The sequence below is a fragment of the Furipterus horrens genome, unplaced genomic scaffold (genome assembly GCF_987537825.1).
Source record: "Furipterus horrens unplaced genomic scaffold, mFurHor1.1.pri manual_scaffold_5, whole genome shotgun sequence".
Taxonomy (NCBI): domain Eukaryota; kingdom Metazoa; phylum Chordata; class Mammalia; order Chiroptera; family Furipteridae; genus Furipterus; species Furipterus horrens.
Window position 1 is genome coordinate 180,453,729 of NW_028327175.1, and position 19,711 is coordinate 180,473,439.

The following is a 19,711-nucleotide window of genomic DNA, read 5'->3' on the forward strand; positions in this document are numbered from 1 at the left end:
TTCATTCTCCTCCCTTTGGCAGAAGACGGGGATACTGTGTAAGGTTTTTATCTTCACAAGAACCAAGGGAGGAAGGAGTCAACATCTCTGGGTTCAGAGAGAGATCAGGTACTCATGGGTCCAGGCCTGTGTGAGGCATCTCTATCACATGTTTCTGCCTAACACTGCTGCTGCTGACCAGAAGGAGTATGTGCTTTTAAAATTGTTTTGCAAAATAAACCCAGAGTTAACTTCTCTCTAACTTGGTGAAGGTCCTTCTCCCCTCACTTGTCTCCTCATGAGCTCCGAGAAGCACACACTACTCCCAGGATTCCCCATCAGGGTCTACATCAGGATCTACCCTGCATACCCATCAGCCCTTCAGATGTAGTACCTGCTTGAGGCAGAAAGGACTCCCTTGAGTTTCAAGTCCAAAGAAGGGTCCCTGAAATCAACCTCAAAGATTTCCAATGTGCCATTTGTGCTAAAGGAGGCATCTAGCTGCTGGGCAGATGTTCCTAGGCACAAAAAAAGTTAGGAAAAGGCAGCGAATGAGCAACAAAACATGCATGGATTTGAGGTATAAATGGTGAGGGAGTGGAGAGGAGGAGAAACAGGAAAAGACTGAGTATACCTTTTTTTCAAATGGTAACTGCAAAAAAAAGCATGAGGTGTCTAGGCTGCCCCCAGGTACCAAAAAACACCTAATATCCCCTTATTTATGCTGTGAGCCAACCCCATGATTAAAGCTTTCTCTGACGCGCAATAAAGGATTCTGCATACTAAGTTTCCCCATGGCTTCTAGTCCTCAGTATCACCATACCTGTGGCCAGATATACAGGGTACTGGCTGGCTGGGCTCCACACTTGGACAGCTGGCCTCTCAAGTTCCTTCAGCTTCATGGTCTGACCTATAGGTGGCAGAAAACTGACATGGCCCTCAGCTCACTGAAAATAGAAACCAGCAAGCTTAAGGACCAAATCCAGGGAGCACCTGTGGACATGAGATCTTGTTACTTTCTCTCCATAACGGGATGGGGCATCTCAGGGCAACACAGGATGACACATGACCATCTGTATATCTGTAAGGACAGTTCAATTACCCAATTATTGATTTATAGTGCTTTAAGTCCAAAAAGATAATCAATTACACTGGTTGCAACAGACCCCATAGTGATGATAATCATCAAACCAGATAATCTCTCAGTGACCTTGGCTTTAAATAGTATCCATATGCTGATAACTCTCAAGTTTATATCACTAATACAAATCTCTCCGCTGAGCTACAATTTTTTAAAAAACAATTTTATTTATTTATTTATTTTTTAGAGGGAGGGGAAGGAAGGAAGAAAGAGAGGGAGAGAAACATCAGTAGGTGGTTGTTTCTCATGCGCCCCCAACCAGGGACCTAGCCTGCAAACCAGGCATGTGCCCTGACTGGGAATTGAACTGGCAACCCTTTGATGCAGAGGCTGGTGCTCAATCCACTGAGCTGCACCAGCCACGGCTGAGCTCCAAATTTTTATATACAACTGCTAATCAAATATTTCCACTTGGATAGAGCAGATACCTAAAAGTTAGTCTGTCTAGAATGGAATTCTCTATTCTACATCTTATCTCCCCAAATCTGTTCTTTTTTAATAGTCTTCATCTCAGTAAATGGTACCCCTATCCACCCAACTGCTCAACCCAGAAACCTGAAAATCACCCTTGATTCCCTCCTTTGTCCTTATTTCCTTCTAACCCATCATTAAGTCTTTCTGATTTTACCTCCCAAATGTATCTTAATCTGTCTACTTTTCTCCATCTCCACCACCACCACTCTATTTGATGATACCATCATCTCTCACTGGGATTTCTTCAATAATATTCCAACTGGTCATCTCCCTGCTACTCATATCATTACTCAATTCATTCTCTACATAGGAGTGAACTTTTAAAATAAAAACTAGGATTTTGGCATTCCATGCTTAAAATCTTTCAATGGCTTCTATGACACTCAGAATAAAGTCCAAACCCCTTATTATGACCCTGCTCAAAGGCTCCAGCCTACCACTTAATCTCTTGCCACTTTCCCCCTATTCACTGTACTCCAGCTGCATTATCCTTTGTGCACTTCCTGGCTTTTTCCCACCTTAGAGGTTTGCAAATTCTCTTCACACTCTGAATGCTCTTCCTTTCATTGTCTGCATAACTGGCTCCTTATCACATCTTTCTGGGCACAGCTTCTCATCTCCTTAGAGAGGTCAGTCACGTAATCAAAAACAGCCTTAATTTTTTTTTCTTCTTAGCAACTTATAATCATATGTTTATTTATACTTACATTGGTGCTCTCATCCACTAAGTAAATTCCACGACAGCTAGCACTGTATCTGCTTTGTTCATCATGCTGTAACTTGTGCCAGAACAACGCCTGACACATATAAGAGCTTGATAATATTTGCTGAAAGAATGCAGACATCCATTTTAACTCTGTGGTTTCCAATCCAATTCTAATGCACATTCAAGGTACCATCCCAATGAGCTCATAAAGCAGCAGAAAAGGAAAAAAATAAAAGTAACACAACTTGTGGTAAGAAACTTGGGACCTACTGCAACCTGCTTTAGCAAGTCACAGTCATTTACAGATAATTTACAAAAACAGGAAGTATATAGTTTACTTAATATCTAATATACTTTCCAGCTGGAAGAACGTTTAAGATGAACAATTTAGGCAAGATTTCCAGCAGGCCTCTTAACACTTGAGGCTACATCGGGAATCTTCTGACAGGCTCCCTACACATTATACAGTTACCGGTGCCACCTGCTGGTCAAAACCATTTTCACGTTTCTGGGGAAAGATCCCTTAAGAAAAGTAAAAGCTGCTATTAGCACTGTGCACTTGACATGCAATACTACTAATTAAATTCTCACTATGGCTCGATGCGCTAAGTACTATTATTATCCCCATTTTACAAAGAAGAAAACTGGGTAGGTCAAGGTGTGAGCCGTTATGAGCCCACAGAGCCCAATGCTTTTAATCATTACACTAGCCTAAACTAAACTCCATAAAGTTTTTAAATCCTGACAGTCTATAAATTGGGAAAATTGGCTTTTAATCTACTTTGTTCGGAGACATCTGTTCACAAAAAAATGCCCCCAGCGAAGGCCTGTTCACAAAAGGCCGGGGGGCGGGGCACCGAAGGTGGGAGAGCTATGACCTTTCAACCAAAGAGCTGAACAGACTACTGCGAATATAGGGGGCGGTCAGGAGAGCTTCTCTCCGGCCTTCCCCGAAGCGCGGCGCGCGGGGGAGCAATAGTGACCGGCCTCTCCCCTCCAGGGTGCAGGGACTCGGAGCGGACCTCGGGCCCACGGCAGATGGGAAGGCGCGAGAGCGGCGCTAAAGAAATGCACACGCTGCAGGTGGCGCCGGATCCAGCGCGAGGGAGGGCGCAGTGGGGGCCGTGAGAGGCACCCTGGCCGGAGCCCGGGTGGGCCGTGGTATCTCCAGAGGGCGTGCTCCCCGGCGCTCTCCCCGGGGAGGCACGGTGCTCCGAGTCCCCAGCCCGGTCTCTGCTCTCGGGGGCACCAGACCGGCGGGGAAAACCAACCTGCCGGGAGAGCTCAGGTCAGGGGTCAGGCGCGGCGGGCCGGTGCCGGACTTCTCAAAGGGCTTCGGGGCTCTGCCGGGCGCTGTGGACGGCGGCTGTGGAGGGCCAAAAGTAGTCCGGCCCGCAGGGCATCGCAGCTCACAGCGCCGCGGAGCTGGGAGCGGAGAGCCCCGCCGGGCCGTACCCTGGAGAGGATGCAATAGGACGATAGCTTTTAATAGGCCTCCCTCACCTGTCCTATGATTGCGCAGTTCTGCCACTATGGGTCAGATCTTAACCACCAGTAAGTTCTGGTTTATTCTATTTGAGCTAGGGTCCGGAGCCAGCCTTTAAAAAGGGAAAATACTAATTCATTTCCTACTTATTGAAGCGGAGAAGAGCTGACCCTATCTCCAGGGGCTCTCAATAGAACCCTAAATGAAAAGGTAAAAAGCAATTGAGGCCAGAATAGCTGACATACAGTAGCCCCAGCAACAGCTGGTGCCCAGTGCTATTGATTGAACTAAAGGCTAAATAGGTGTGTGGAGGGCAAGGTATCGTAGACCAGGGGCTTCCTGGAAGGTTTCAGGGACAGGAGACAGGTGTTATTCCTTGGAGCTGGAACATAGGTAATGTCTCAGCCAGGAGGAAGTGGCCCAACCTGATAATACTCACCCTGCCATTTCCTATTCCATGAATGAAAGAGGCTATAGTAGGGGAGTGGGCTGGTTACAGATTGTGAAATACCAATTCAACTCAGATAATTGGGAGTTATTGAAAATTATGAGTACAGATGCAATAAGATATAGATTGTATTTTAAGACTAGTAATATGGATTCACTCAGAAAGAACAGAGGACTCAAATTAGGAGACTAACAGAACCCAGGTATCACATGATGAAAGCCTGAATATAGTGGCAATGTTTATAAAGGAAAATTGCACAGACTTTTGTGACAAAAGTAGTTGAAGGGGGAGGTGAGAAGACCATATGTCTTATGTTCATTGAGGGAATTACGGCATTTCTCAATACAAAGGTCCTATACGCAGCTGAAGATCTTACATCTAAGTTTGATTCAAAACTTCCATTTAATGCATGAATTCTACCGTATTCCTGCCTGATATTCTCCAAGGATAGTGAGCTGGTTATTTTTATTTATTTGAGAGTGGGGAAGAAAGGGAGAGTAGAGAGAAACATCAATGTGTGATACATCCATCAGTTGCCTCTCATACACCCCCAAATGGGGTGTGACCTTTCGGTTCACAGGCCAGCGCTCAAGCCACTGAGCATTACCAGCCAGGGCTATTTTTATTTTTAAAAAAGGTTTTATTTTTAGAGGGGATGGAAGAAAGGGAGGGAGAGAAACATCTATCAATTGCCTATCTTGTGCACCCCAACCCAACAGGGACCGAACTCGCAACCCAGGTGTGCACCCCGACACAAAATCAAACTGTCATCCTCTCACTTTGCGGGGTGATGCCCAACCAACTGGGCCACACTGGTCAGGGCATGCCTGTTACCTAATGACAACCCCCCAAGTAATTGTAACACAACCCTGGATTTCCTTTCACGTAGATGGGCATTTCCAAGTCAAAACAGAAGGCAGTTTAGAGCGCTGTCTGTGCTTGCCCACTCTGTGTACTAAGAACTCCCTAAATATTTCTTGAACTTCTTAGCACAACAGTAGATGAGACCTGAGGAAAAATAAACACGGTTGATAACAACCTCAGGCAACACCTTGAATTAGGGAATAAGGCAGAAGTGTCATTGATGAAGTGCTCTGAAAGAAATTTGAATCAAAGGCAAAAAGTCAAGCAGGACATCATTTTAGTGCACTCTTCTCTCAAATCACACCTCTTAAATTCTTTTCACCTTGTTTTTTAATTGCCGGTCTCCTCTTCTAGGTAACTACTTGAAGGCAATTATTTTGTCTTGTTCAACTTTATATCCCCGGGTCCAATCAGTGTCTGATATATATGAGGCACACAGATATTTGTTAAATGATTACCAAATGCTCTAAAAGGCAGAGAATGAAGATGTAGAAAGACAGTGGAGAGTTTCAAATACAGGCATTTCAGTAGAAGTACCCACCCCTGAATCTCAACGTCACTGTCTGGACAACCACTAAAGGATCCTTTATCTAACTTGAATGGACTCGCTTCTATGGGTCTGTTGAATGTATGCTTTTTTATGGGTTAGGTTTCAGGCAATGATTGTAATTTAAGCAAATGTCCCCAAAGGGAAGAACATAAGTTTGTTCACTTAAAAACAAATGTATTGAAATAGACTCTCAAAAACATGGTTTTCCTCTTTGTAAGGCTATATAGGAGCCTGGGTGAATCATTAAAGCAATGAAAGCCATAGGTTCAGTAATAACTCACTGAACTGTCCTCTAGTTCATAAATATCAGTAATGTTAGCTTATAAGAAGCTAGAATTCAGAAATTGCTTTGGAATAAGAAATACATATTTTGGCAGGTTCTCTAACATCAACTGCTTAAGAATTGCACTATAAGAAGCAACAACCTCTTCTTCCTCTTTGCCATCCACTCGGCAGCCGCAAAGCAGCAACCATGCGTGAATGTGTCTCCATCCATGTTGGCCAGGCTGGTGTCCAGATCAGCAATGCCTGCTGGGAGCTCTACTGCCTGGAACATGGCATTCAGCCTGATGGCCAGATGCCAAGTGACAAGACCATTTGGGGGGAGATGACTCCTTTGACACCTTCTTCAGTGAGACAGGCGCTGGCAAGCATATGCCCAGGGCAGTGTTTGTAGACCTGGAACCCAGTCATTGATAAAGTTCACATTGGTACCTACCACCAGCTCTTCCACCCTGAGCAGCTGATTGTAGGCAAGGAAGATGCTGCCAATAATTATGCCCGTGGACACTATACCATTGCAAGGAGATCATTGACCTCGTCCTGGACAGAATTCGGAAACTGGCTGACCATTGCACAGGTCTTTAGGGCTTCTTGGTTTTCCACAGCTTTAATGTGGGAACTGGTTCTGGGTTCACCTCCCTGCTGATGGAGCATCTCTCTGTCAATTATGGCAAGGAGTCCAAGCTGGAGTTCTCCATTTACCCAGACCCCCAGATTTCCACAGCTGTAGTTGAGCCCTACAACTCCATCCTCACCACCCACACCACCCTGGAGCTCTCTGTTCATGCCTTCATGATTGACGAGGCCATCTACATCTGTCGTAGAAACTTCTAATAGGTTGATAGGTCAAATTGTGTCCTCTATCACTGCTTCCCTCAGATTTGATAGAACCCTGAATATCAATCTGACCAAATTCTAGACCAACCTGGTGCCCTATCCCCACATCCACTTCCCTCTGGCTAGTATGCCTGTCATCTCTGCTGAGAAAGCCTACCATGAACAGCTTTCTGTAGCAGAGATCACCAATGCATGCTTTGCACCTGCAAACCAGATGGTGAAATGTGACCCTCGCCATGGTAAATACACGGCTTGCTGCCTGTTGTACCGTGGTGATGTGGTTCCCAAAGATGTCAATGCTGCTGCCATTGCCACTATCAAGACCAAGTATACCATCCAGTTTGTGGACTGGTGCCCCAGTGGCTTTAAAGTTGGTATTTATTACCAGCCTCCCACTATGGTACCTGGTGGAGACCTGGCCAAAGTATGGTGAGCTGTGTGCATGCCAAGCAACACCACAGCTATTACTGAGGCCGGGGCTCGTCTGGACCACGTTTGGCCTGATGTACGCCAAGCGTGCCTTTGTCCACTGGTACGTGGGTGAGGGCATGGAGGAAGGAGTTTTCTGAGGCCCATGAGGACATGACTGCCCTAGAGAAGGATTATGGAGAGGTTGGTGTGGATTCTGTTGAAGGAATGGAATACTAAAGTTAAAATGTCAGTGGTGCTGCTTTTACAGGGAAGCTGTTCTTTTTCAAACATTGAAAAGTTGTGGTCTGATCAGTTAACTTGTATGTAGCAGTGTATACTCATACAATTACTGGCCTATGCTTTAAAACATGAAGCTTTATTACAGACCCAGCTAGTCCATTTCTCTGATGGGTTTGAATAAAGTATTCCCTGTCTTAAATGAAAACACAAAAACAAAACATATTTATATAAGAGAAGTAAAATTAGAGGTAGTCACAGCCCTAGGCCAGTCCAAAAACACCTATTTATTACATAATATACTTCTTAGAGTATAATATTTTGTTAGCTAACTACTATTATTAAAAAGGTTTTTAGGAGAAATAATTGTTGTTCCAACTTGGAAAGTCAGGAACATATCTTCCCTCTTCCTCAACCCTGTAAATGAGAAAAGAAGCTACCCTTAGCACCTGCTGTACAAATGGAACCCTCAACTACTTTCAGTCCCAGTGGAGTTAACAAATTAACATCTTCTGTACTTAACTCACCCCATTCTCCCATCCTTCCAATCTCAGTGGGGGGTTGGGGGGGAAGGGAGTGTACAGACAGTAGGCAGAAAAAAAGAGAAAAGGATGAGGTCCCTCACAGCAGTGGCTATTCCTGTGGAAATGAAGCACAGATACTGCAGCACTATGTTTTATTAGGGATTTCATGAAGGTTAAGTCTCTAGAAATGAGGGAGTCAGTCAGGAGGCACAAAGTCCAGGAAGCCTCCTCAGATTTCATAGTGAACCACCGGCTCAGGCTCTTTGGTGGGATCCCCGCCTCGTTCCAGGTACAGATTATTATAAGGATACTGCTTTGGCCCCTAAGGAGAAAACACATGTCAGGAAGAACAACATCCATCTATCCAATAATACCCGGCTACATCCCACTCTGAGTTTAATAGTCACACACGGTAAATGGGTATGCAGTAGCCTCTGGTCAGACCCAGCCTGGCTAAAATGGCAGGAAGAGCACTCCTCTTCCCTGCTCAGCGCAAGGCAGAGAGAAAGACTAGATTGTAAGAGGAGTGGTGCCTACAATGTGTGTGTGTGTGTGTGTGTGTGTGTGTGTTTGTGTGTGTGTAAGAGAGAGAGAGAGAGATGAGGGGAGGGAGGAAGGAAGAGAGAGAGAGGGAAAGGGAGGAAGAAAACACGCATGCGCCCTGGAGAGCTTTCTGAGTGAGAGAGAAAGAGAATGAGGAAGAGCACCAGGGAGAGTTTTCTAAATGAGACGATGCATCCATCCATCCCACTCTCTCTCGGGGTCGAGACAGACTCAATCTCCTTTAAGTCACTCAGCCTCTAATGGTTCCACCACTAAAGTGGCCTAGCAAATGAGGCGTGCAGGAGCAGCAGTGAGGGAAAGCACAGAGGAGACGCGGCTGGGACGTGCTTTAGGGGCTGCTGGCTTTACCAACAAACAGCTGTCAGAGAACACAGCTCAAGGGGAGGAGAAAAGGGTGATGTGCTTACAGAACTGAAAAATGGAAGAGCCACACTGTGCTTCTTGCTCTCCTGAAGTGAAGTTAGTGCTCACACCAGCCCTATGTGCACTCTCCAGCCTGGGGCCCCTGGGGCTTGGTAGGAAGGCTCATGTCAGTGCACACAGACATACCAGCTACCATCAGGACATTGATGATCTCTGCAGAGGTAGCACTGAGCAGCCAACTGCAAACACAGCAGTTTCCCTGCTTTCCGTTCCTTTCCTTACTATCTATCCTGTAGATTACTTCCAGATTAATCTTCCTAAAAACCTAGCTTTCATCATGTCATTCTTCTGTTCGAAAACCCAACACAGCTCCTGGCTGACCAAGTCATCACTGTATCCCAAATCCCTAGCATGGGCTGTACCTGGTACACAGCAGGGCTTCAAAAATATTTGTTGAAGTAATGTGTTACTATACCATCAAGTCCAAATCCCTTAGCAATGCAGTGAAAGCTGTCCAACCTAACTGAGCAGCTCACCTCACAATAATTTTTAACACAACAACTTCCACACCTGATTTCCCAGGACATTGGAATTACCCGTGAATTTAAGTATTGATTCTAGAATCCCACTTAGAGATACTAAATTATGTTCTCCAGGAACTGGAGCCTAGGAATCTGAATTTTAGCAGCTCTCCTGGTAACCAATGCAGCTAGTTATCTAAGAATTATTTCATATGCTTGTTCCATTCCAGCTAACTCTCTCCTTTTGCCTTCCTTCATTCTGTTTTTCTCTTGCCCCAAATGTTCTCTCCAACTTCTTCCCACAATCCAAAGTGTATACTTTTTAGCATCTAGTTTAACCCTCCTCCTTAATAGCACCTCATATTCCTTAGAACGTGTATACACAAAAACTGTGCCAAATTCCTATTTATTTGTTCAAATGTTGCTCATCATGTTATTTATCTAAATTTTTTTCTTACTCAAATTCAACTTCCTTAAAGCTAGACAGTATTTTTTCTATGTCTTTTACATTCTCTGAAATATAACTGTCTATGCTTGTAGTAAATTTTTAATTGCTTCCAAAAACCCTTAGGAGGTGCCCTTCACATCTCCAAAAAGGATAAGGCTTCAACTCTATAGATTCCATGACTCTACCTTGAAAGATCCCTTGACGAAATATAATCAGTAAGTACAGTCCCCAAATGGCAACTCTAGGGACCAGCTGGCTTCCACATTCTCATTTCTCCCAGAGTCCTAAACTGTTTTTTCTCACTCTTACTCGCCCAAGATGCAGGCACAGAGCAGAGCTCTGGTACTTATGCCAGGCCAATGTGTAAGGCCCTCTATAGGCCTTACCAGGAAACCAAGCTTAGTATTGACTGGATCCCTACTCCAGAGACTTCATTCTCTAAGGAAACAGGGTTAAGTAAATGTGCCTAAGGAAGCACATCTCAGATACTCACCACTGGCTGGTAGGAGGGATAAATATCCCCGACCCAAAACATGAACACCATGAAGGCCACGAAGCCGAAGAGGTGCTTACACATGACATCCCAAGGAACAGGCGTGGGGGACGTGTCCACACGGTTCCTGATATACATATCTAGGTCCCAGTGAATCTAAGGCAGAACAGCAAATAACTGTCACTTACTGCTCTTCCTGTAAAAGGCAGGCGGTCCAGCTACAGGGCTTGACAAAGGCATTCTGCTGCCCCAGGCAATACGCTGAGAGCCAAATTTGGGATACTCTGGCCTCCAGGACTAGATACTGGTTAATGGCTAGGTTCTGCTGGCCAGAGATCACTCAATAATTGAAGTTTACAACTTCCACAATGCAGAGCTTGGTAATTCCCAGAAGTCCCATTCTACATGTCACACATGAAACCTCAGATCTCAGATCAATGGATTTTACGTCCTTGGGCAGCACACCTTAGTGTTATTTGAGAAGGGAAGTGCTATTTGAGCTAAAGAAAGAATCCCCAGGAACACATTAGGGAGAAGGAAGAAATGTTAATTGGGATAGTATTCTCTCACCGGTTCACCCCAGTTCAATCTCAGGTCTGGGTGGTCCCAGTCATACCATGGATCCCTCTCGTGCTGTGAGCGGTCAGGGAGCTTTGGGTAGTCACCATACCTGAGAGACAGCAAGAACTTCTGGAAAGGGCTCTGAGAAGTCTCTCAGACAATTCAGTCTCCTCATCTCAAAGACAGAAACCAACTAACTGCCTCACCTAAGCACAAAGGAACTGATTTTCAAATCAAGATCTCAGTTTCTAGTCACTAAGCATAGAACTAACCACAGAAGTCCGAATTGTAATTAAAAGTTCATGTCAAACTCTTAAACATTATAACATCATTAGCTCTTACCTTCTTTCAACAAAAAGAAAAAAGTCACATAATATTATGGTAGGTTTGAAGGGCATTTAGTTATCAATCACTCTAATTTCCTTATTAGACAGAAAATGAAACTGAAGTTTAGGGTTTGAACCCAAGGTCACCCAGCTAATTGGAATAAAAACAAAAAAGATACACATTTCTTGCTAAGTTGGGTTTTCCCCAACAAATCCAGGTTCAACTTAGACAGCTACCAAGGCTGCTCTTGTCCACAACACAGTAAAAGATAGAGAATATGATGACAACTAGACATATGTCACAAAGTGACTGGAAAACAAGATGAATAGGAGCTGCTGAAACCACAATTGAAAGAGTGATACTAGGACAGAAAATGGGAATGCTGGCAATCACGTCAGATAATTAACCACAGAGATGTTATGTGGCTATGGGGGAGGGGAGGAGGGGATAATGTCACTTGGAGTAAGGGAATGGGCTTTAATTGGCTTTACAGCTGCTAGGATTTCCACAGCCTCAACAGCAATGATATTTTTAAAAAGAGAGATATACACAGATATAGAGTACTCCATCTACAAATAAGGTTCTCATAACAGGAGTCCAGTTCCAGCCTGGTCACGCGCCTGGACGACAGCACCTGAGCCCAGCAGATGCTCAAGCCAAATGAAACCTTGCGCTCTGGAAGAGCCAAGGAAGGCTCCTGCTATTCAGGGGTCCTCAAGGGAGCTATTAAAATCTCGCTTCCTCATTTGAGGAAACATCTCGAGCCAAGGAGAAAATTGGAGTTCTCTCGGTTGCAGCTGCTCACTCACCCCCTCCCACCTCCCTCCACCGAGAAAAGCACCTACACCATTGATTCTGAGGGGTCACAGGAAGGTTCGGGGGGAAATGGGTCAGAGTCGAGCCACCTAACCCAGACACCTTCTCCCATCACTACCCAGGTGCGGGGAGACCCTATCTCACCCCATGCCATCATCCGGGAACGGCTCGTAGTCTTCCACCCGCAGATTATACTTCTTGGCGGCGGCAGCCCTTTCTTCTGGGGTCTTGGGATAGGGCCCCGGGAGCATGTCCTTGGTAATGTGGGAAGCTGGAGGGCAGACGAGGGCAGCTGAGAAGGCACCCAGTCCTGCCTGCCGCCCCTAAGGTTTCACGCTGCAGTGGCTGCGAAGGATGGAGCCCGAGACGTCCAGGTACCAGCAAGACTCTGCACCCGCTTTTCTGGATGTACCAACTCCACCCCCCTTGCATCCCCCCCGCTCCTCCCACCACCTAGCCCGGACACGGCAGCCGCGGTGTCCAGGATACCCACCCTCCCTCCGACACACCAACCCTCAGGCATCCCCTTCCCACACTGAGGCCTCGCCCGTTCTCGCGGACCTGTCCGTGCACCCAGCGGCACGACATTCCGAGTTGCCCTTTGCAGCCATCCGACTCCCAGGACCCCTGCCCTGGCCGCCGCCATCTTGACCTTCTTCTCGTTTCACTCCGCACATGCGCAAAGGGCTGTCACGGCGGCTGAACCGGACCAAACGCGACCAAGAAAGCAGGAAGTGAAAAAAGTCTTAAAGGGTTCAACAGGGTGGGGCTTAAACGGTGTTAGGAAGCCTAAGAGGCAAGACGTGCGGATGGATAGAGGCAGAGAGGGAAAGCTGGAAGGGGGGAAAACCAAGCAAGTCACTGTTTTGATATTTTTACATTGTTGCGTCTCTTTTTCTCCCTCAGTTGACTTAGACGCATCCAAAGATAATGAGAACTCAGAACCTGAACATCTTAAGTGGACAGCTGACCCACCTCCCCCAGGAGCAGCAGAAGTAAAGTGAGCCTCTGCTAATCTGATTGCTGCCTTTTTCCTTTCCTTTACGGGCACTTGCTTCATTCATACCCAGACGTGATCATTCTTAAAATTCAGCCCTTGGTCTTGCATGTTTTTGTTTCCAGATTAGTTGATCCCTGTCACTTAGATACGCGGTGCAACAGCTAAATCTACCTGGAATTCGCTCCTCGTTTTTCAGTCCGTATTTACGCACAAATGTTCCAGTCACATCAGCCCAACAAATGTAAAACCAATACTATCACCAGAGGCAGCTTTTCGGAGCCCGCATAAAGCCCCAGATTAGCCAGGACTTGAATAAATACATTTCAAACCGGAACACAACTAACAAACTCTGGCTTAATAGAAGAATGGGGAGGAGGCGGTATATGAATATGTTTTCATTTTATTTACACAAATGGAATTTGCACAGATTACACAGTATAAATAAGCACATATTTCTAGAACTTTTTGGGTGATCACTATTTTGGAACAGAAGCCATTATTATACGTTCTCAAATATATACCAGAGCAATGAAAACTGATATATACTATTCTGTATATAAATTTTGGGGAGGACTACTTCACAGCAACTTCCCCTCTTCTAAATGAGCATCACTAGTTGATGTTCAGGATAACTGGACACTATCCGTATTCAATCAGTAAGAAGCCCTGATCTAGTTTGGGTTAAAAAACAGTTGTTCTAACTTATTTTTTATTTTTGTTAAGATATAATTTACATACCATAAAATTCAGCATTTTAAAGTGTATAATAAAGTTATTTTTAGTATATTTACAAAGTTGTGCAATTATCACCACTAATTTAAATAAATTTTTATCACTCCCCCCAAAAAACCCATACCATTAGCATATTTCCTGTACCTCCACCCCCTGGCAACCACAAATCTACTTTTTTTAAGTATATTTTATTTATTATGCTATAACAGTTGTCCCTATTTCTTTTCCCTGTGCTCCCCTACACCTAGTACCCCCATTCCCTCCAACAATCCCACCCTCCTTAGTCCATGTACATGGGTCGTGCATATAAGTTCTCTGGCTTCACTCTTTCTTACATTATTCTGAAGTTCCCCCTGTATTTGGTACCTACCAATTATCCTTCTTAATCCCTGCACCTTTTCTCCCGCTTCCCCCTCCCAGCTGATAACCCTCCAAATGACCCCTATACCTATGATTCTGTTCCTATTCTGGTTGTTTGCTTAGTTTGTTTTAGTTTTAGTTTTTTAGGTTCTGTTGTTGATAGTTGTGAGTTTGTTGTCATTTTAATGTTCATAGTTTTGACCCTCTTTTTCTTAAATAAGTCCCTTTGACATTTCATATAATAAGGGCTTGGCAATGATGAACTCCTTTAGCTTTACCTTGTCTGGGAAGCACTTTATCTGCCCTTCCATTCTGAATGACAGTTTTGCTGGATAGAGTAATCTTGGTTGTAGGTCCTTGCTTTTCATCACTTTGAATACTTCTTGCCAGTCCCTTCTTGCCTGCAAAGTTTCTTTTGAGAATTCAGCTGATAGTCTAATAGGAACCCCTTTGTAGGTAACTCTCTTCTTTTCCCTTGCTGCTTTTAAGATTCTCCCTTTATCTTTAACCTCTGGTATTTTAATTATGATGTGTTTTGGTGTGGTCCTCTTTGGGTCTAGCTTGTTTAGGACTCTGCTTTTTGGACTTGTATGTCTATTTCCTTTGCCAAATTGGGGAAGTTTCCCTTCATTATTTTTTCAAATAAGTTTTCAACTTCTTCCTCTTCCTCTTCTTCTGGCATCCCTATGATTTGGATGTTGGGCCTGCTGCCTGTCTGTCATTGTACTGGTAACTTTTAAGACTTTTGTCTTTAATATTCTGCAGTATTACTACAATGTGTTTAGGTGAAAATCTATTTTTATTTACTCTGCTTGGAAATCCAGTTGTGTTCCTTCTTACTGGGAATTCATTTTTTCTTTCAATACTGGTGAATTAATTGCTGTATCTTTATATATTGCTTCTCTCTCATTTGTCTCTGTTCTCTCCGTCTGGAATTTCTAATATCTCTATTGGACCTTCTCATTTTATTCCTCATGTTTCCTAACTTCTTCATATTTTCCATGACTTTAACTCTGCAAGCTCCATTTTGGGTACTTTCCAATTTATCTTCCAATTCACTAATTTTCTCTTCAGCAGTATTATCAACTGTTTAACCCCTCCATTGAGTTTCTTTTTAAGTATATTTTATTGATTATGTTAGAGTAGTCCCAATTTTTTCCCTTTGCTCCCCTCTGCCCAGTACCCCCCTTCCCTCTAGCAATCCCACCCCTTCTTCTCATTCTGGCACCCCTATCATTCGGATGTTGGCCCACTTAAAGTTATCCTAGAGGTTGCCTCTCCTAATTTTTTTTTCAATTTTTGTTTCTTCATTCTGTACTAGCTGACTGTTTATTTCTTCCTTATGTTCCAAATCATTGATTTGAACCTCAGTTTCCTTCCCTTTACCATTGGTTTCATGGGGATTTTCCTTTGTTTCACTCAGCATACCCTTCACTTCTCTTCTGCATTTGCTGTAATCTAGCATATCTGCGAAGTCATTATCACCAGTGTTTTGAACTCTGCATCTGTTAGGTTTGCTATCTTCTCATTGCTTAGTTCTCCCACTGGAACCTTGATCTGCTCCCACTTTTGGGCCATACTTCTCTGTCTCCTCAACTTGACAGTCTCCTGTGTTTGCCTCTGTGTCTTAGGTAGAGCTGTTTCATCTGTTACATTGTAAGGGGTGGGGCCTTAGGTATTCATCGGTGCAGGGCAATCCATTTCACCACTGTGGTGCTTTATGTGGGGAAGGGATAAGACAGGGAACAATGCCGCTTGCTCAGCACTCACCCCTTTTCCAGCTACCTCTCCCACTTCCCATATGTGACTGGCACTCCTCTAGCTGTTGCTTGTTGATCATTCCCAGAGTGGGTGGTTTTGTGGATGTTCTCTGACTATGGAGGCCCTCTAAACAAACGAAGTCTGCTGAGAGAGTAGAAGTTTCCTCCTCCACCCCAACCCCCACTGGTTTTCACAGTTAGAAGCAATGAAGCTTATTTTTCCTGGCATTGGAATTATGAGCTGCGCGATCTGGTCTGGGGCTGGTAGGGCTCCCCAGGTGTCCCCTCCTACTTTTTTTATAGTGTGACTGCACTTTCCTCCTGCCAGCCAGTGCCACCTCCACACCAAGTCCTCTCTGCCCCAGCTGCACCCCTCCTACCTGTCTGGATGAGTATTTCTTCTTTATGTCTTTGTTGGACTGCCATGCAGCTCAATTTTCTGGAACTTCTGCTTGTCTCCAGTTTTCAGGTAATTGTATTCCTTCTTAGTTGTGGAGGGAGACACAGTGTGTCTACCTATGCCTCCATCTTGGCCAGAAGTCCCCCACTAATCTACTTCCTGTCTCTATGAATTTGCCTATTCTGGACATTTTATATAAACGGAATCACATAACATTTTCAATATTTGTTCATGTTGCATGTCTCAGTTTTTCATTCCTTTTTATGGCTAAATAATATTTCATTGTATGGATATATAACATTTTGTTGATATGTTCATAAGTTGATGGTCATTTGGATTACTTCCACTTTTGACTATTATGAATAATGTTTTTGTGAATATTCTTGTATAAGTTTTTGTGTGGATGTATGTTTTCAATTCTCAGGTATATATCTAGTAGTAAATCTGCTGGGTCATAGAATAACTCTATGTTTAACTTTCTGCAGAACTACAAAACTTTTTCAAAAAAGCTACACCATTTTATATTTCCTTGTATTTTCACTAGCAGTGTATGAGGATTCCAATTTCCCCACATTCTCAACACTTGTTATTGGCCATCTTTTTTATTATAGCTATCCTAGTGGATATGAATGGTATCTAATTGTGGTTTTATTTTGCTTTACCCTGATGACTAAAGATGTTGAGAACCTTTTCATGCACTTATTGGCCATGGTATTTCTTCTTTGGAGAAATGTCTATTAAAGTCCTTTGTCCATTTCTTAATTGGGTTGTCTTCTTGTTGAGTTATAAGGGTTCTTTATGTATTCTAGATACAAGTCCCTTATCAGATAAATGATTTGTTGTAAATATTTTCTCCCATTCTATGGATTGTCTTTTCACTTTCATGATGATGTCCTGTGGGACTCCATTTTTATCCTGAAAGGTATTGGAGTTTGTCAAAAGCTTTCTCTGTTACAGACACAGAGATGCAATATGGCTCCAGCAGCAAAGAATCTGAGAAATGTTGGACTCTTAACTCTCTGTAGCCTCAGGCTTGGCTGACAACCGAGAAAACTGGAATGCCACCCAAAGATATACGTCATGCCATCCAAAGATATATGTCATGACCCCAGGAAGGAGGTTAAAGAATGTAGAGTGTGATCTGTCTGCTATCATGTTAACTTAGGAATGCGTTGTTCTTTCTGGTGGTCTGCAGTGACTACCAACCATATGGTTTTACTTTTAACCCTCTATGAAAAAGAGACCCTGTCCTCACAGAGTTGTGGATTCTTCCTGGTTGGCCACTACTGGGAGCAGCTGCTTTGCCCATGTATGTAAGTATTAAAGCTCTTGTGAATTTGAATAAGGCTATGTGTCAGTTCTTCAGAATTGATCCTGAATTTAGACTTCTGAGGTGTTCCCCCAACTGTGTCCATTGAGACGATCATGTTTTTATTTTATATTTTTTAGTCCTTCTACTGATATGGTTAATTTTTAGATGTTGAAGCAATCTTGCATTCCAGTAATAAATCCCACTTGTTTGTGGTATATAATCCTTTTTATATGGCGCTGGATTTGATTTGCTAGTATTTAGATTTTTGCACCTATATTCATAAGCGATATTGGTGTGTAGTTTTCTTATGATGTCTGTCTCATTTGGTGTCAGGATAATACAGGATTCCGTGAATGAGTTAGGAAGTGTTCCCTCCTCTGTTTTTCGGAAGAGTTTGTGATGGATTGGTGTCAATACAGAAATTAAATGTTTGGTAGAATTCATCAGTGAATCCATCTGGTCCTGGCCTTCTCTTTGTGGAACACTTTTTATTCCTAATTTAATCTCTGCTTGTTCTAATTCTATTAAGATTTTCTATTTCTTCTTAAATCAGTTATGATTGTGACTTTCTAAGAATTTTTTAATTTCATCTAGGTTATCTAAGTTTTTGGCATACAAATGTATGCATACAGTATTCCCCTATATGCCTTTTCATTTTTGCAGTCAGTAGTAATGTCACTTCTTTCATTCTTGAATTTAGTTATCTGAATCTTCTCAATTTAATTTATTTGTAATTACCAGTGTTTCATGTTAATATATTCTTGTAAAAATTCAAACATTGCAGATAAAAACTAAAGCCTTGATTGCCACCCCCACCCTCAAACCCTCCAGAGGTAGCCCTATTATCAGTTTGGTGTAGCATAGTCAGTATGTAGCATAATTATATAGTTAAGCCAGTGTGTTAGTTTTCTATTGCTACATAACAGATTATCATAAATTTAGCAGCCCAGAGTAACACAAATTATCTCACATTTTCTATGAGTCTGGAGTCCAGGATGGGTTAGCGGGGTCTCATCTGAGGGCCTCGCCAGGCTGAAATCAAGATACTGGTTGGGGCTACTATTTCATCTGAGGCTCTGTCTTATTCCGAGCTCGGTGGTTGTTGGCAGAATTCAGTTCCTTGCAGTTGTAGCCCAAAGGTCCCTGCTTTCTTGCTGTCTGTCAACCAGGAAGGAGCCTTTCTCATCTCCCGGAGCCTACCTGCTCTTCTCTGCCACTTAGTAGTTTCTTAAAGGCCTATAGGATATCTTCTGTGGCTTTAAATCTCTCTAACTTCTGCCTCTGACCTTTAGACCCAGAGTTAAAGAGCTAGAATGATTAGGTCAGGCCCACCCAGGGTAAACCTCACTTTTGATGGACTCAGAGTGAACTGATTAGGGACCTTAATTACATTTTTGCCATATAACATAATCTCATTGTAGGAGTGCTACCTTATCATATTCATAAGTCCCACTCTTATTCAAGGGGAGAGACATATATAAGGCATGTACACCATGGAATGGAAGTCTTTGGATTCATCTTAGAATTTGACTTCCAATATTTTATAATCAATATAAGTAGTTTGAAAATGTGGGATGCTCATGGTTGGCAACTGTAATAACATTGGACCCACAGCAAATCTTCAAATATGAGAGACAGTGACACAGGCAGAAAAATCAAATGATGCAAAATAAACAAAAAACCCATCTTTGATTTTTAAAAATTTCAACTTGCCGTAATCTTTTGTCGGGCCTTCAGAGAAACCTTTGCTCAACATCTATCAATCTGACCATTGCTTTTCCTTCTGACTTCTTTAAGTAGATCAAGAGTTTACTTCTCTCTCAACCATTAATGTAAGATCTAATGCCCTATTAAACTTGCCTTCTTCTTTGCCTTTTGTGTAAGCCTGGGCACATTGAGGCAGCAATAATATTTTGTGAATTGGTTAGCTACGTTAGCAACCCTAACCAGTGGGACTAACATCTGGCCCAGGTCTTCAGGGGCAAAACTTAAGGTGTAGAGCTGTTGATTACCATTAGTAGGCGCGCTCCCATGTCTCGGCTCCGCGTTTTTAGTGTCTGCGGACCGCTCTCTCTCGCAGCTCATCTCTATAGTTTTTGTTGTGTTTTATCTGGA

At 43.4% G+C, this 19,711-nt stretch overlaps 2 protein-coding genes and 1 pseudogene across 5 annotated transcripts in view; 1 reads left to right on the top strand and 2 right to left on the bottom strand.

Annotated features, from left to right (window-relative positions):
• Positions 1-2,461, bottom strand: part of SEC31B (SEC31 homolog B, COPII component) — a 33,386-nt gene extending 30,925 nt beyond the window's left edge. For 3 of the 4 annotated variants that reach the window (XM_090278406.1, XM_090278408.1, XM_090278405.1), the window contains exons 1-4: positions 2,302-2,461; positions 973-1,060; positions 803-889; positions 374-497 (exon numbers count right to left, since the gene is read on the bottom strand). In XM_090278406.1, coding sequence (XP_090134532.1) covers positions 374-497; positions 803-889; positions 973-982 — 221 coding nt within the window. In that variant the 5' untranslated portion in view covers positions 983-1,060; positions 2,302-2,461. The remainder of the gene's footprint in view (positions 1-373; positions 498-802; positions 890-972; positions 1,061-2,301) is intronic. The other variant, XM_090278407.1, reaches the window with a different exon arrangement.
• A 3,578-nt stretch (positions 2,462-6,039) lies between these two features.
• LOC150010504 (tubulin alpha-1A chain pseudogene) lies at positions 6,040-7,428 on the top strand (annotated as a pseudogene).
• A 649-nt stretch (positions 7,429-8,077) lies between these two features.
• Positions 8,078-12,729, bottom strand: NDUFB8 (NADH:ubiquinone oxidoreductase subunit B8). The gene is made up of 5 exons (XM_090278410.1): positions 12,594-12,729; positions 12,177-12,303; positions 10,899-10,998; positions 10,329-10,484; positions 8,078-8,261 (listed from the first exon to the last, which is right to left on the bottom strand). The coding sequence occupies exons 1-5, from the start codon at positions 12,676-12,678 to the stop codon at positions 8,169-8,171; spliced, it is 561 nt and encodes a 186-aa protein (XP_090134536.1). The 5' UTR covers positions 12,679-12,729; the 3' UTR covers positions 8,078-8,168.
• Between the last annotated feature and the right edge of the window lie 6,982 nt (positions 12,730-19,711).

What these genes read in the sequence shown, in the direction of transcription:
- NDUFB8 (XM_090278410.1), bottom strand. Translation starts at nt 12,678, where the DNA reads ATGGCGGCGGCCAGGGCAGGGGTCCTGGGAGTCGGATGGCTGCAAAGG. An exon ending in GCCGCTGGGTGCACGGACAG is followed by an intron (nt 12,304 to 12,593) that starts GTCCGCGAGAAC and finishes TCTGCCCTCCAG; the next exon opens with CTTCCCACATTACCAAGGAC. An exon ending in GATTGAACTGGGGTGAACCG is followed by an intron (nt 10,485 to 10,898) that starts GTGAGAGAATAC and finishes GTTCTGCCTTAG; the next exon opens with ATTCACTGGGACCTAGATAT.